The sequence below is a fragment of the Macaca nemestrina genome, chromosome 3 (genome assembly GCF_043159975.1).
Source record: "Macaca nemestrina isolate mMacNem1 chromosome 3, mMacNem.hap1, whole genome shotgun sequence".
NCBI classification, from domain to species: Eukaryota; Metazoa; Chordata; class Mammalia; order Primates; family Cercopithecidae; genus Macaca; species Macaca nemestrina.
In genome coordinates this window covers 81,450,182-81,468,268 of record NC_092127.1, presented here as the reverse complement: position 1 = coordinate 81,468,268, position 18,087 = coordinate 81,450,182, and the positions used below count along the sequence as shown (strand labels likewise).

The window sequence follows — 18,087 nt, the reverse complement described above, 5'->3', positions numbered from 1 at the left end:
GCAGCTAGACCACAAAGTACTTCAAAGATTTGTATAAAGAATGTAAGACTTACTGTTCAGAGTCATAGTAGTCCATACGCTTCTTTTTCTTGTTGTAAGCCGCCACTCGAAAGGGAACTATTTCCAAAGTGATTAAACCAGGGGCCATCGTCAGCACTTTGGCACCATGACTTGGCTCATAAAGATCTTTCCCTGTTTCTGGATGAGGCATGCCAGCAGGGTCTCGTCCAACAATGTAAAAGTTGGCTCCTGCAACCATCCGTGCTCTGCAATGCCACTGGACCTAGAATAAAAGTTTCATTTTGGATAACTTTGCTTTTATGACTATGTACTTAGAAGTAGTAAGTGGATAATAAATGCATATGCTTTTTACATAATCATTATCAGTATAAAATCTCAACAAATTTAGATGTATAATCATGGGAAGCCAGAAACAAAACAAACAAAAAACAACAACAAATCTCCCCCAAACCAAAAGATTAAAAGCATAAATATTTATGGATATATATGTATATATATTTATGTATTACTTATATGTAAATGTACATGTGTCTAGATGTTTGATTTTACACAACTACCAGATGCCATTTACACAGCTCAAAATCTAATCTCTGAGGTTAGAAGTCAGGATAATGGCTGATCCCTGGAGGGAGGCAACTGCAAGGAGCTTCTGGAATCATGGTAATGCTCTGTTTCTTGATCCAGTATCTAGGTTCTGGTAATTAGGGTGTGCTCACTGTAAAAGTTCATTGAGATATATACACACTTATAATTTATGAACTTTTCTGTATATTATACTTTAACAGGTTAAGAAAAAAAACCCTGTTGGATAAAAAAAGACATGTAAGTACTTACAAAAACTCGTACTGAGAAAATCATATAATATATAACTAATCTTGTAACATATGCCCAATACTAGCTAAAAAAAAAAAAAAAAAAAAAAAAAAAAAAAAAAAAAAAAAAAAAGATTGGTTGTGAGTAAACGGCCATGCTTGCATTCAAAACTAGCCTTGAAGCCTCTAGTTTCAGACCTAGTAAGATCTATTATTAAAAAACCAAAATTAGTCTAACACCTGGAATAATGAAACCTTAGAACTTAAAGTGACAGTAAAAGATCATCTCTAGTTCAACAGTCTCCTTAAGATTTGAAGAAAGTGAAGGTTATGTGACTGATCAATAAAGTTTAGGATAAACTCAGGCCTAGAAATTTGGTCTTAGCTCCCTTTCAGTGTAAGGCTCTATTATTTAGTAATTTATAAAACCATCACTGTTCCATATTAAAATAAGGTATAAATGATGACCACTACACATAAATAACCAAATCATCTTTTATGGTTTTGTTTTCATTTTATGTCTCCCGATAATTTCCTGCATACCAGGTACTTATCTATTTACCAACATAGTTTAGAAAGTGCAACAGTAAGAGGGCAATTCCATACCTCACACCTGAATTGTTCACCCTGAGGGGTTTTAACTTTTTCAGTTGTTTCTACTGATGTTTGCCTGCATGTTTTCAAACAGCATGCTTACACTTTGTTTTGACTGTTTAATTTTACATAATATATAACATAGACCTTATTTCCACCTCACTTAGATTTTCTACCACATTTGAGTATTTAATGAGGTTCTTATTCTCCAACGGGTACAGTGATATCAATATTTTTGGTGAAATCAATATTCATTTGTAAAGTGAGGATTATAATAGTATTTATCTCATAGAAGTTTTAAGAAAATTAATAAATGAAACATGTGAGGGCTTAGAATAACACCTGGCACACAGTAAGCATACAATAAATGTTCGCCACTATTATATTTTAATCCCCTTTTTGTACAACTGCTTTTCCTAGAGTTAAAGATTGCCTTGATTTTTTTCCACTTGCATAGTTTTCCCAGGTTTCTGTGTACCTTGCTCTAACCTTCTTCATGAGCACACAGTTTAACATAATTCCCATGTTCCTTGCAGTGTGGCCATATGACTGAGTACTGACCAAAGGAATGACTGCCAAAGTGATATGCAGTTCTTCCAATTGTGGCCCATTAAAAAGCCCCCTGGCACTTTCCTAGTTCCTAGAACTAGGAAGGAACTATCATAGTTCTGAATGAACAATACAGCAAAGTATGATGCTGACAGATGTTTGTTCCATATATATATATATGGAACATATATATATGCTACTACTTCTTCCACCCACCCTCAGATTCAGCTCTTCACAACAATTCTGATCATTCCCCTCAGTCCCTACACAGTAGATAGACATACGACCTCTCAGTTCAGACTCCTGTAATCAAGGGATCAATCAGAATTTTATCTTCAATTAATTGCTCTGCAACTCCACTTAAATGGAAAATCTTTTCTGCCTCATGCAAATTAGAAGCTACTTATATGGAGTGAAATTAAAAGGGCAGTTTAAGTTCTCTGAACTTCAGTAAACCTAATTTGCCTATTAAATATCTATGTCTATCACATTCAAGTACCCAAAGGTCAATAATCTGGAAATGTTTGACTTAGTTTTAATATGTAAGGAAGCTCAGATAATTTAACCCAATTCCTTTTGTCCTTTTAAAATCAGAGAGGAAACTGAAGCTCAGAAAAATTAAGCACCTTACCAGGGGGTAGAGCATTATTGGTGGCAGTGGCCAGTTCTAATTTCTAGTCTTGTACAATTACTAGAAAATTTAATTGCTTCTTTGATTTCCTCTAGAGGTTATATGAGTAAATTAAAACCATGAGTCAACATTCTCTTGCAGGTGACTTGAATGATTTTCATTTACATTTTACTGAATGGTTCTCCAATGAGAATACTTTTAAATTTTGAATAAACATGAATAAACAGAACACATGAAGCTCTTCCAAGAATACCTGTTGTGAGTCAACTTATAACCTACTTTAAATTTATTATACTTTGTAGTCAAGAGAATGTAAGTCAGCCTTCATCAATGGTATATCTGGTTAAGAATACAGACCTTAAGAGTCAGGCTATCCTAGATTTGAGTCCTAGCTTTGCCCCTTACTGACTGAGTGTCCTTAAGTAAGTTCCTTACATAAATGCAGTCTTTTAATTTATAAAAATGAGAATAATGCTTAACACCAAAGGTTAATAGAAGATTTGGAAGCACTCAAGATAGCACCTGGCCCTCAAGAAATACAGCCACACACACTGATGCTGTTACTATTACTCAGTGAAACATTTCCTGCGAAACTCAGCTGAATGAATTGCTTCCTAACCAGAGTTTCTAAAGAAAATTCACCCTCTGAAAAAGATGACATGCTGCCTATAAAATGGGCACTGAGAACCAGTGAGAGTTTCCTGCTTATCTCCCTGACAGACTTAGGTCAAGATGTATTATTTCCTGGGGTTTTTTGTTGTTGTTGTTATTGTTGTTGTTAAACAGTTTTCATTCTTCTGAGATTCCCCATCCATAGGACTATGTATTTTTTTTAAAGGCATTAATGCTCTTATTCCAACAGCATCATCTCAGGTATGTCTTTAGTAACAGTTTTTACTCTAGATTATAAATCACATTTTGCTGCTGCTTCTAGTAATTTGCTATTGTATGCTTCCAGTAATTTGTTATTGTATGCTGGACTTGTGGACGATTTAAGGAGTCTGCATTGTATTGTTTTCCTTCAGAGTGTGAAGACTTGATTTTAGCAGGCAGGTTATTTACAGGCACTTCTTCCGTTTTTGAGGCTTGGCATTAGACCCTGTGGGGCAGGTCTAGTCTAGCCTTCTGTGTTAGTCATCAATCTTTTGCCTCTCAATTCCAAATCCACCCTCAGTACCTATTCTGCGATAATGGATTAAACTCCTTTAAGCATTTTCCCTTTACAGTGAGCATAGCATTAAGTTCTATCAGTTCAGGACTTTAGAAAGACACTGTAGAAGAAAGAGGGTTCTCTTCCTGGTCCTGATAAGCTACATTTTGCTTTCTTGTTCCTGCTGTATAATCTGTCAGTGGCAACTGTGTATGGGAATACCTGGCGGCACTCTGTTCCAGCAGCAAGCACAATGCACACAGTTCTTCACCCATCTCAAAGCCATGGTCTGAGCCCAGTGACCACTTCACTGTGGCCCTCCTAATGCAGACACTAGTGCACTCCTGTTGCCCTTCCACTCCTGTAAACACTCAGCATGTCTGCTTCAGCAGCTCCAAAATCTCTGCTTCCTTAGCTTAACAGGACCACTGTCCTCTACTTGGGTTCCAACTGCACATGCTGAGCTCTGGAAATTGTCTCCAGGCAGAGAACCAGGGTAAAGATGGGGTCTATTTTGTGTGTTTTCCATCTCTCAGGGATCATTTTCCTGCACTGCCTATTTTCCAATTCTTTTAAACAGGCGTTTTACATACTTAATTTTATTACTATTTTCAGCAAGAAGGCAAGTCCAACGTATGAGGGCAAAGCCAAGTATCAGTTACTCCATCACAACCATGGCAGAATTCAAATATATTTTGAAAGAGGCGGCAGCAGCATTTTTGTAGATAGATCAGGCATGGAGTATAACAGAAAGAGAGGAGTCAATCATGATTCCAAGATTTTTCAGTGACGATTCCAAGATTTTTCAAAGTACAGTAATCAATTTAGATGGGGAGGGGCTATAGATAAACCAGATATGAAAGGGGTAAAATGAGGCAGTTAACATTTTAAATAAGTTTGAACTATTTGATAATTCAAGTCTCAGGTGGCTGGATCTATGGGTTTGAAGTTTAGAAAAGAGATGTGAATTAGAGATAGATACTTAAGCAAAATAAGCAATAGAGAAAGTATTTAAAGCCAGGAGATGAGACAAGATCATCACAAGGGTAGTATACAGAGAACAGAATCATCATACTGAGATGTAGGACACGAAGAGATCTGATTATTTCCTTAAGAAAAAGGATAGCCAAAAACCATTCAATTTTAACACTTTAGCTACACATTATCAAATCACCTCCCCCAAAAGGTGATAACTGTCAAATAACTTGCAGATCATTTCAGTTTTATCACTCAGAGTGTGAGAGTGTAAACTGATACAATCTTTTTTAAAAATAATTTTATGTTACCATTTCAAGTTGGATATTTGCATTTCACAGGATCCAGAAATTCCATTCCTAGAAGAAACTTTGCTCACATGCACAAAAACAATATAAAACAAAAATAGAACACACCCAATAAAAAAGGAAATAACATAAATACTTAACAATGGGAAACAGATAAATTGTGGCATATTTTCAGAATGAAATACTATGTCACATATATGACATATATGTCATACATAAGCACATGAATCTTAGTAACATAAATGTTCCCATAAGTGCCATAAGCAATGAAAGCAAGTCCCAAAACACAAAGTTGGAAGCAAGTAAAATGAAACAATATATCATTTAAGCATATGTACATGAAATAAAACTGTGTGTGTAAGTGTGTAAAGATAAGGGAAAAAATACAAAATTCAGGACAGAGATTATCTGGGCGGTGGGGGGGCAGTAGATGATGGGAATGGCAGTGTGAGAAGGGGATTGGTAGGAGTACCTGTTAGACATAAGTCATATTTATCAGGTTAGCAGCAATTCTATGTTGTTCATTATATAGTCTGTTTATTGGTTTTGAGACAGGGTCTCACTCTGTCACCCAGGCTGGAGTGCAGTGGTACAAAAATGGTATATTGCAGGTTCAGTCTCCCAGGCTCAGCAATCCTCCCATCTCAGCCTCCCAAGTAGCTAGGACCACAGGGATGAGCCACCATGCCCGGCTATTTTTTTATTTTTTGTAGAGACAAGGTCTTGCCGTGTTCTCCAGGCTAGTCTCGAACTCCTGTGCTGAAATGACCCTCCCACCTCAGCCTCCCAAAGTGCTGGGATTACAGGTGTGAGCCACCATGCCTGGCCATTAAACAGTTTTTAAAAATAACAAATACATACATCATCAAAATTAAAAAGAGTAATTAATTCAGAGGCTAATGACAAGGCATCACGTACCACAGATTACGATTAATCCAATTCTGTGCATTTGCGGTCCATTCAAGATATTTTTAGGAAGTAATATTAATTTACATTCCTACCATGTTTTACTTTTTCCAAGTAAATGGGGGAACATTTTATTAAGCTTCAAATTTACCGACATAATTAACAAGATATGTTATCTACACATCATTTAAAATAAACGCAAACAAAGAAATACATTTCTTAAAACGTAGTTCATATTTTACCTAATTTGGTGCATAGGGTTCCTAACTCACACTGCTTAAATGTATTGCAAAGTATATGAACCATAAGATTTTGTATACATTACACAAGTTGGAAAAAAAATTAAAAGATGGCTAAATTTAAGAAAAATATTCACAAGATCCAAAATTTCTACACTATTTTAGACATATGTATATATTTGAGACGGGGTCTCGCTCTGTCACCCAGGCTGGAGTGCAGTGATATAATCTCGGTTCACTGCAAGCTCCGCCTCCCGGGTTCACACCATTCTCCTGCCTCAGCCTCCAGAGTAGCTGGAACTAAGGAACCCGCCACCACGCCCAGCTAATTTCTTTGTATTTTTAGTAGAGATGGGGTTTCACCGTGTCAGCCAGGATGGTCTCGATCTCCTGACCTCGTGATTCACCCGCCTCGGCCTCCCAAAGTGCTGGGATTACAGACGTGAGCCAATGCGCCCAGCCTATTCTAGACGTATTTTTAAAGTTTTTCTAAAATGTTTTATTTTTCCTTCTTTTTTATATTCTATTGGCGTTGACTAAAACATGAATACACTTCCTTAGATAGACTTCATCAATTTCCAGTTCCTTGACCAGAGAAACCTACTGTCTGAAAAAGACATGTTCCCTAAAGATGACTGCTAAAAACAAAAAGTGAGAGAAAAAATTTGAGGGAAAAAAAAATCTAATCTTTCATACCGTATTTTATTCCCAAGCATTAATATGGTATACACTTGCTGATGTTTTTTCACTAGGGTACAGTTTAAAATAAACATAAGAATTAAAGAGAAAAGTATCTCCACAAATATGATTCTTTTTGTTATCAACAAAGCCAAGAAGATGCTCATCCAACACGTCAATTCAATGACCTCTGCATTTAAAAGCAGGCCAATAATTAAAGGAAACAGGTGGAGCAAATAAGGACTGTTTTCCTCTACATACTTCCAATCTCCTACAAACTGTTTTTTATGATAAAGTGAGGCAATTATAGGAAACAAAAAGGAGAAACAATAGGAGGTGACCAGTGAGTTAACATTTTAAAAATAAAACCACTAACATAAATTTATATGCTGGTAATAACCCTACAGAAAGAATAATCTACATGCTGGGACCATGAAACTAAAAAATTACATAATAAACATTACTTTATAAAGACTTTAAAATATTCTTATCGCCCAAAATAGCACAACAGTTGCATTTTCTGGAAGCTGTGGTATTTCATGGACTTGGTGACATAGGTACACAGAGACCCCGGCTTAGTAAGTGTGCTTCTCTGTTTATCTTGTCAGTCACAAACTTTCAAGCTTCCAGCATTTCAAAGTCAGTGACAAAGCAGGTGTGTGAGTGCACAGTGACTACCTTTTTAAACAGTATTATACTACTTTGCTCTGCTTATGTGAAAGAAAACTGGGTATAAGACATCTGAAAGGCAAGATTTTGATAATATGTCAAAAACCCCAAGCAATTTCAATTTCAGAAATATTGTGAGGCAAATATGCAAAAAGGTTCACTTTAGGATTCATTACAGGTTGTCAAAAGACAGAAACTAATCCAAAGATCCTTCAATTGGGTGTTGTTATTGAATTAAATTCCTAAACAGCAGGGAACTGTGCCATCATTTCAAAAAAGATCAATATCTAAATTAACATAAGAAGATATTTATAATATAGGAAGTTTAAGAAGCAGTTTTACAATACAAAATACATATTAGAAACGTTGTGGAGAAACGAAACAAACATTCTAGGCCTTGATCTCTATCACAATCATCATGCCCTAGAGAATCTGATTTTGGAAAATCACTCACTGAATTCGCTTACTAGTAAAACGACAGCAGAAGCGTGCAACTCAAGCAAAAGGAGGAATGAGAGTGATGAGAAGTATGAATTCGAAGAGACCAAATGGGTAACACTCTGGAGTGTAAGGCAGGGCTTACACTCTGGAAACAGAATAATGACATCCCCAGTGTGGACCTGATTCACGATGTGGTACAAAATTTCCACACTGCCTTATTCAAGAAAATGAAAAAGCAGGGGAGGCCAGGAGGACCAAATTCAAGTAAATAATACTTAGGTTCAACAATTATCTCATTTCACCTTTAGATAGGATTTGAGAATTGTCTTATCAAAATGGAAGGCAGAATATGGCTTACTAAAAATAAATAACTATAATTAAAATAAACAGATATTTGTTTCAAAATTTCCTTCCCAAGGACATTTGTGGAGCTAAGGTTTACTCAAATTTTTACTTAATTTCCATACTGTGAGTCATACCAGTAAGAATTAGTTAAGTTTACTATCCAATAGTGAGAATAGGAAAGTAGTTTCTGATCCAAATTATAGTCAATGCTTTAAAAAATTTATCTATGAAAATTTTAATTCTATAATGGCTTCTCCTTGCCATCCATCATAGGTTAAGATACCACATGACTAATAAGTCAATGATTGCTGATAGATAAGAACCTCAGTTACGTATCTCCACACACAACATTTACAATATAAAATCCTTCAGAGTTAGAATAGTTCTAGATTCATCCCAATATGGCACGTTATTGAGAAGAGTTTCTTAACCTTTTAATTCATGCCCCTTTTTATAAACCTGATGTTTATATACATTCCAAATCCATTTGAAAATAGTGTCTATCACTTATCTCCCCACTTCCAAACCTGGCAAAGACTTTGGTAAATTTTATTTTCAGTAGTTTTTAAAACAAAAACAAATTAAAAACATACTTTTCAAATTTAAAGTTACATTATAAAATTATAAAATGGACTATACCGCTTACATATAATACCACTACCACTAAACCATTCTCTCCCCACACCTAACGGTTGAGAAATTTCACTGTTCCAGAAATCTGGCAGATTAGATATATGACATTTTCAATTTTTCTGAATTAAAAATACTGAGAATAATGAATTGAACAATTAAATTTTAAGTCCCACTTAAGTAGTTTATTTCTTTGTATCTTCACACCAAAATCTGCATTTATTTAAGTGTAATAAATTTTATTAAAGTCAACATTCTCTAAGGCCAACTTTATATACTCAAAGGGTTTATAAAAGAACATCAGGCACAGAAACTTTTTTTTAGTAAATGTTTGAATATTATTTTCTAGACTGTCAGAAATGTATAAAAATTCCTTAGGAAGTCAAATGCATTACCTAATTTTGCTGTGTAAAAAATCTATACCTTAATTAATCTGATGAGTTTGATATTAAAATATCCCTAATCTTGGTTGTACATTATCTAGCATTAATACATTTTCTTGAAATTCCCGAATCATAGTGGCCTGCCTCTTGATTTTCCAGAGATTGGAATTATTTTAAACTCTTCAAGCTGACTGGGAGAATCTAGACAGGCAAGTGAAAGGCAACGCTCATCCTCCCAGCATACAGATTCCTGATACTGTGGCTTTTGATCTTCTTTGTATTAATACAACTGATATTCTAAGTGCCTCTATTAAGTTCTATTACTCTGTACTGATACTGAACAGTTGCCTCATGAGAGTCACATTTCTAGTTTGCAATGCAAAAATTATGAAAGTTACTTAGACGTTTCATTCTTCATCTTGTAGGAGAGAATTAAACATACCTTACAAAAACTCTCAAACAATTTTAAGGGCTGAAAGGGAGTCTAGATTATGGAGTCTGAATTATTTATTTCATATATGAGGTCCAATACAACATATACAGAATTTCCCCCAAATTTCCTTTATCTTTAAGAATAATGTCTCAATCTCCAAAAAGATATACATCAAATGTAAGAGCTGCATTTTTTTCAGAACAATCAGCAACCAAACTACTTTTATTCTTGGAAGTGACCTTGCCCTGGCTGAGCCCAGGCCCCCAGTCAGGTGAGGACAGTATCAGCCCTCCCAGAGTGGGGGCTCAGAGTAGAGACAGCAAGCCCGGAAACGCTCAGCCTTCACCTCTTCTTCCTGCCCCTCAAACCCAGGGGCCCTCAAGAGGCTCTCTGCCCTCCCACTGATTATTATTCTAAGAAAATAGAGGAAGGCAACCATGGTGATAAGGCACTGGAAAATATTTCATGAGGTCCTTCATTAGGGTGAGAAGAGGAAATTAAACTAGGTAACAATTAACAAGCTCTTCCTAATATGCCAGTCACTGTACAAAATGTTTTATAAATATTATTTAACGTTTAAAGCAAATCAATAAGGTAGTTATTATTCCTGTTTTACAAATAAGAAAACAGGGACTTGGAGAATTCAAATAACATATCCTAGCTGCAAAATGAACTAGTGAAGGATCAAGTCTTTGGACCTGGGTCTGTGAGATCCCAAAACCCACACATTCATATTCATACTGAGCTACTGACACTGTGTCAAGTACACTTAGGGAGGAAGCTGTATAGATTACCTACCTGGGAAATCAGAAAACCTGAAAAATCAGACTAACAGACAAATCTGAATTTGATACTGCTTTAGTAAGAAACAAGCAAGAACAAATTCTGAACTGAAACTCTATTAAGAGAAAAAAAAAATGACATTTTTCCCCTATGAAAAGCAACCTATAACACCTGCAAAATCTGATGTTTCCTAATGAAATAAGTTCAGTTCTCAAGACATAGATAAGCCAAAAGTATATAAAAAAGACTACAGGGGCCGGGCGCGGTGGCTCAAGCCTGTAATCCCAGCACTTTGGGAGGCCGAGACGGGCGGATCACGAGTTCGGGAGATCGAGACCATCCTGGCTAACATGGTGAAACCCCGTCTCTACTAAAAAATACAAAAAACTAGCCGGGCGAGGTGGCGGGCGCCTGTAGTCCCAGCTACTCGGGAGGCTGAGGCAGGAGAATGGCGTAAACCCGGGAGGCGGAGCTTGCAGTGAGCTGAGATCCGGCCACTGCACTCCAGCCTGGGCGGCAGAGCGAGACTCCGTCTCAAAAAAAAAAAAAAAAAAAAAGACTACAGGGATCCCCAAAATTACTTTCAAAGTAAATCAACACACTCTAAATGTATTTGTGGTACAGGCCCACAATTGCTTATCGAAACTTCTGAAATCTAAAAACCTAGTTTTGTAACTCACTTGGTAGCAAAACCTGATCAAAACTGAGGAAGTTTCAATCAGCCTTTTTGCCGACCCTATTTGTGAGAAAAATCATTCACTTTGCTACAGGAATATTAATGTGCTTTAACATGGGGGTACCATCCCAGACCCATCAGGAGAAATAAGTAATACATAATCCTAAAGATTTTGGAAAAGAGATTGTGAACAATATCATACTACTCAAGAAACTTTGGAACAAGATAAATGAGAAGACAAAATTAAGAAAGACCCCCAAAGAGAGTCAAAGGTACAAGTAAAACTTAGGTGTCTATGGCTTATATAATTAGACTCAGATCTCAAGAAGTAACATCAGTTGCTAGAGCTCTTGGAAGTGTGTAGAGGGAAGAACAAGTTTATATCCTAACAGACACCCTACTCATTGCTCCAAATACTGTTGTAAAGCATGGACTAATTAAACAAGCACACTGGCATCCATGTCATAGTATGTTCTACTGTCCCTGGTGAAGGGTATCCACTCGCTTACACAGAATCAGTTTCTTTTAAAGAGTTATTTACCAGTGCATGGGTAATTTTCACGGCAAAGGATAATCTCTACCTCCAACTGCATTTTCCCCCAAATTCAACTGGTAATCCTCATTAAAACTTCATAAACCAAGGGTATATCTGTTAGTAACATATATCCACATTCTCAAAAACATCTTACTTTTGACACTTTCATGTCACAGGTCTTAGAAAGTATTATTTATCCTTCACAAAAATGGACTTAGTATTTAGTGAGATGAGACAAACAGAATTTCCTACATAGTCAATTAATACCTCAGAAAGACAAAATGTGTATCTATAACACCATTTTAGCATTAGAAAGTTAACACTCCCTCCACATCCTCGCCTCCTCCATTCCTGAAATGGAATTTAGGATTCAAGCCATAAAATCTTTACAGACTGGAAAATCAGGAACATCCTGTTGATAACCAAATAGGCTTAACAGCTGCTCATGGTTCTGAAAAGCATTTGTGCTAAGGAAACAAGTCTGGTACCAATGCCTTCTAAATGACCTACAGAAAACGATTAAAGGAAGAGTCATTGTTTTTATTTTATTATTATTAGCTGGCAAATAAGCATTACTGACAGACTTTTTCCTGATGTCAATGGAAAAGCTACAAAAATGAGGGTGTTTTTTTTATTACAAAAAAATTCTTCACTTATGGCTGCAAATAAGCCAAATAAGTCAAACACACAAGTTAGGTCCTTGAGAAAAAGAGATACTTTTCCTAAGCAGCGCAATCCAACAGCCTAAATACTGCCAGTCCAAAAACATTAAAACACTTCATGGTCTGAAATATTAAGATGTTTACTAGAATTTCTAAAGCTTATTCTTCACAAACTCAGAAGTTAAAAAACCACCTTTTGCTCAGGCATCAGAGCTGGGCCTTCCTGAAAAGAACCACATCTCTTACGCTCACAATTCACACTCCAGACAGAGATGTAGAGGCAGACACAGCTTTAACGTGCCTCTTAGTCTCCCTAGAAAACCTGGGAGCTCTGTAGGCACCCAGAACAACTAACTTCTTGGCCTTCCCTCCAAATGCCAAAGCCCAAAGTTACTTTGAGGCTTCCTGGCAGCAAGGAGCCCTAGAAGAAAAAAAAATAGGCCCAAGTTTCAGTTCCAGTTCTGCGTCTCTCCTAGACAGACACTAACTAGTCAGGCTCCTCTGAGCCCTCTAAGCCTTGACCTTTGGTGTCCATCCTTATCAGGCCTGCATTGCCCAACTGTAGCAAAAATCTTGTCAAGTTTGTTTATTGAGAATCCTCTATTCTCAGTATCTGCTCACCCTCATTATCTGATCAAATTCCTTATCTTCCACCCACTTCCCAGGTACCTGATGATCCTGGCCTGCCTTCAGCAAAAATCCCACTTATCCCAGAATCCCCTGCTTCCAATGTTTCCTCTCAGTAGTTTTCCATCCACTTACCTCCACCCTGTCCTTGGCTATCAATCCCCACCTGTCTATGCTGTATTCAGAGTTGAGCCCAGTTCTACACTGAGGTCTTTATTCTCCTGTTGCAATACTTCCTGAATAAAGTTCTGTTTTTATTACTTTAATCACTGTACAGCTCTGGTCTTCTTTGACAGACTACAGTTAAGTCACTTAGCCTCTCTGTGCTTCAGTAATCTCACTGGTAAAACAAGAATAAAACCTTCCTCACCAAGTTGTGGGGTAACCTAATGCATGCAAAGCAGCTATTCAGTGAGTGACACATGCATAGGCACTCATAAAATGGGTATTTTCAATTTCTTTATATTAGCTTTATACATTATTAAACACCAAAGGATATCCCAAATCAGGGCTAAGACACACGCTCTGACATGAAACCTGTTAGGCAGTAGGTCATCCCAGGCTCCCTGTCATAATCAAACTCTAGGACTTCATAGACTTATGAAGCAGCCTAGAGATATAGACAGTTCCTTGGATGTGGGGCCAGAATCCTAGAAATGCTGAGAATTTGCAGCAAAGCAGTTTTTTAAAGGAAGCCCAATTGCCACATATTGTCATGAGCCAGGCAATGTGTTACATGATTTACATTGATCCTATTTGCTCCTCTCAACAACAGAAATATAGGCAGATAATACCAATATCACGAGTCAGGTATTGTAAGAATACAAAGATTAAGAATACATATTATACAAAGAATATCACAACCCACAACTCTAGGCTCTGAAAAAAAAATAAGTTTGTTTGGAGATTCCACCTCTAACGAATGTTGCTAGGGCCATCCTAACTCACTATTTTGGAACTCTTATAGGATATTATAAGAATTTATTTCTAGTCTTTTCAAAAAAGATGTGGCTACACATTTTTAAAAATATCTTAATGTTATATAATAATATTAAAAATTATGTGAAATTATAGTACATAGCTCTGGAGCCAGATTACTTAGGTTTAGATTTTATCTCTACCATTTACTACTACTATGTGATCTCGAACATAGTTTAACCTCCCTACTTCAGGTTCCTCAGCTGTGAATTGTGAATAACAATAGTACCTACCCTCTTATAAGGATTAATCCTTATAACATAAGTTATAAAACCTAACATAAAACTTAAAACAAATAACTTATAAGTTATACATTAGCAATCTTTATAAGGATTTAGTTAACATATGTAAAGCATTCAGAATATTGTCTGAAAAATATAGTAAGAAATCAATAAAATATGGACTATCATTATATTCTATTTCTCAATCCTTTATAACTACAACGCATTTACTAACACTCCATTTCAGTGAAGCTGGTTCAATGAGGAGATTTTTTGAGGCTGGTTAAGAAGTAGGAAAAGTATTACAGAGTGCTTGGCTAAGTAATCAGGACTAAAGGACCAAAATGGCTAAAATGAAAAGGATACTCAAGTACTGATGAGGCAATACACTGCTGATGGGAGTGTAAACTGGTACAACCACATCAAAAAACTGACTGGCAGAATCTACTAACACTGAACAAATACATATCCCAGGACCTAGCAATTCTCCTCCCTGGTATAACTAACAGAAATGTCCACAAAAACACATGCACTTAACTCTTCACGCCAGCACTATTCTTAAGAGCAAAAATCTGTAAAGTGCCCAAATGCCCATCAACAATATTGGGTATAATCACACAACGAAACACCACACAGCCCCAAGAATGAACAATCTGCCACTAATTACATAACAATAGAGGTGAGTTTCACAAGCACAATGTAAAGTGAAAGAAGCCAGACACAAAAGAGCATATGTGGTATGATTTGAATTACAGAAATATTAAAAACCAGCTGGACTTAACGCTGTGATGCAATACTCAGGCCTTCTGCAGGAAGGGAGCGGGCTCTCCAGGTTCTCGGCTGCCAACAGACACCCAGCAGCTGTCACCCCGCTCAGAAATTGCTTCTATTGAAAGGAGAAGCAGCACCCAAAGGTAAGCCCCCTCCCATGGGCAGCCAACCCCTGGAAACACTGAGGTATAATGCTTATTTCCCATGCAACTTTGGACATCTCTGAAGGGCCTTTCCAGAGCTCCCCATGGACTCAACTAAAGCCTCCACTGAGACTGACTTGTAGCTCGACCTCCCCCTCTACAGAATCCTGCTCCCTTCCTTTCTCTTCCCTTCCAGAGGTGTTGATCCCAAGAGTTCTCCCTAAGAGACCTCCTGAACTCTCACCTCACTCTCAGAGTCTGCTCCCAGGGTATCCAATCTTAAAGACAAGCTAATTGGGCCTATGATGTTAATGTGAGGGTACTGATGACTCCTATGGGGAGGACAAGTAGTGAACAGAAAGGGGCAAGAAGAAAAACTTCTGGGTGCTGATAAAATTTTTTTTTAATCTGGAAGCTGATTGTATGCCGCTGTTCCAATGGGAAAAATTCATTTACTTGCATCTATGAAAGATGTGCTTTTTCTTTTAATACGTCTGCAACTCAAATCATATATACTTTTTCATGTATACTTTCTCGTGTGTGTGTGTGTGTGTGTGTGTGTGTATACGTCAATGTGAAGTTAAAAGAAAATAAGACAAATTAGGAACTGATCAGAATGGGACAGAATCTTAAAGAACCCTTAGTCCTACCTATTCCACTTACTGTGCACTTAAACATAGTCTAGAGAGGTCTCAAGAAGTCTAATGTGAGATTACAAACCAGCTGGTGGCAACCCAGGCCCAGAACTGTGCCTGGACTGCTCGGCAACAGTCTTGTATTATTTCCACTAGACCATGCTCTTGCAGGTAGTGAGCAGAGTTGAATCTGAGGCCAGGGAAGGAGTTGCTGCAGCTAGCATACTGATACGGTTCAGGACACACTACTCCAAAATATGGCACCTTGGCATTTGAGAAAACAGCAGAAAAAACCAAGCCACTCTCACCTTCCCCTAAGGCAGTCATAAAAATGTAGCAGATCTTCCCCTGAAGTAGGTCAAAAGACCCTCATTCCAGAGGTGCCCATCCTATACCTAGAGGAAAGGAATGTGCCTATCTCTGAAAACACAAGGACACAGAGAAGAATATAAACAAAAAGGCTTTGCCCAGCTCCCCTCTTTAACAAAGACCTAGAACTTTGGTAACGGGACAAGATCAGTGTTGTTGTTGTGTCTGCAATGTGGCCAGCAATTACAAGAGGAGCTTGTGGCATAACTTCCCAAACACACCCAGCCCTGTTTGCAGGGAACATCCCCTCCTTCACAACTGGCACTAAGACCCACAAGAGCAAGTGAAACCTCTCCCCACCTTTCCTTTCTCAAGGCTGTCCCTAACATCCAGGGAACATCCCTAATGAGCAGGAGAGGATGTCATGTATGCTAAATGTTTGGAACAGGCCTACACAGCAGAGAAAAAGCAATTGGATGGTGACACTAGCTGTGTTGGTAAGAGTGGCTTTAACACTGCTGCAGTGAAAATCTTACAAGCAGTCTACCTCTGTTGGTCCGGCATACATCATGGGAGATGGGAAGATGGCCACCACTGTCGTCTCAGGATTCAGAACTCCTTCTTCCAACACTGCAGCATGCTGCTTCATACGCCACATCAAAGGAACGTCATCATCCTTTGTCCAGCCACCCAGAGGGTGGAGGAGGAGGACGGGGCGCCGGTAGCCCCTCTCTAGAAGTTGCTTATGGGTATCTTGCATTAACAGGGCATGTCCATTGTGCACTGGGTTGCGTAATTGAAATGCAAAGACAGCATCTGAAAAGAGAATTTCCAGAGTTAAGAATAGCACGCTTCTAACAGATTACCTTCCAAAGGATACGCAATTTTTCTTAAAACTTGATACTCAGGATTAAGCAAACATATGCAAACTCAGAAATCAGAAAACTGGTAAAAAAAAAAAAAAATGTACTGCTCTGACCATTTACTCTAGGATAACATGACCTATACTTCTACTATACAATATTAAGTAAATCATACTTATCTGAGGATATGTAATATAGCAATCATGGATTTATAAGAATTACTTTCTTGCATTCATGGGAAATGAGAGCAATCATCAGACTTTCTGATTCTAACATCGTGGATCCACTGCTTACCACAGATATAAATTTTTGGTCTGTGCCTCAGTTACCCATCAGATCAATCCCTCCAAAGGACCTAAGATAATGCTTTACTAAGGGAGACAGAAAGGTAGAGACATATATTTGTAGTTTCAAAAATTTACTTACTGTCCAAACATGCTCACTTACGATTACTCTGCTCGACTAGAACCATATTTTGTTTTATGATCGAAGGTCTGAATTCTAGATTATAGTTTAGCAACAACAATATCCCGTAAAACAATGAAAACTACTAGACAGATGAAACTGGTTAACTCCTTATCTCCTGCTTACAACCCTGGCTTCATTCCTACCTGGTGCTTGCTAGCAGGAGACCTTTCTAATCCGGTTAGAGGAGCTCTGTATTTCGCCGCCCTCACAATACCTGACAAAGCATCATGCCATGCTGATCCAAGGTCGACTCAGAGAGAGGAACAGCCTCTCTCCTCTAACAATCTGTAAGCCAAATAGTACATTTTCTCCAATTTACTCTCAATTCTGACCCTCTTCTATCACCATAACAAAAAGGTATCACAGGAAGACTGTGGCATCCTACTTAACTGGAATTTTTTGTTTTTGTTTTGCCACATCATGTAAAATCCAAGATTTACAGCATGATCACTACTCTTGGAAGTTCCTCACGTTACCTTTATACATGAACAGAACAGGGCTGGTTTTCACAAAGGAAACAGCTGATACGACATTAGGTACAAAAGACAGAAAAGTCTTGATATACAAGCATTTAAAATTATTTTGCTTTGGGATGGGAGGAGGGAAATAGACCTCACATTTTTCTATCCTTCTCAATGTACTTCAAATTTTG

The 18,087-nt window shown here is 37.6% G+C and overlaps 1 protein-coding gene across 2 annotated transcripts in view; it reads right to left on the bottom strand.

Moving 5' to 3' along the window:
* The window catches only part of LOC105486294 (3'-phosphoadenosine 5'-phosphosulfate synthase 1), a 103,929-nt gene that overhangs the window by 17,977 nt on the left and 67,865 nt on the right, over positions 1-18,087 (bottom strand). For both annotated transcript variants that reach the window (XM_011749114.2, XM_071093226.1), the window contains exons 10-11: positions 16,652-16,920; positions 54-283 (exon numbers count right to left, since the gene is read on the bottom strand). In XM_011749114.2, coding sequence (XP_011747416.1) covers positions 54-283; positions 16,652-16,920 — 499 coding nt within the window. The remainder of the gene's footprint in view (positions 1-53; positions 284-16,651; positions 16,921-18,087) is intronic.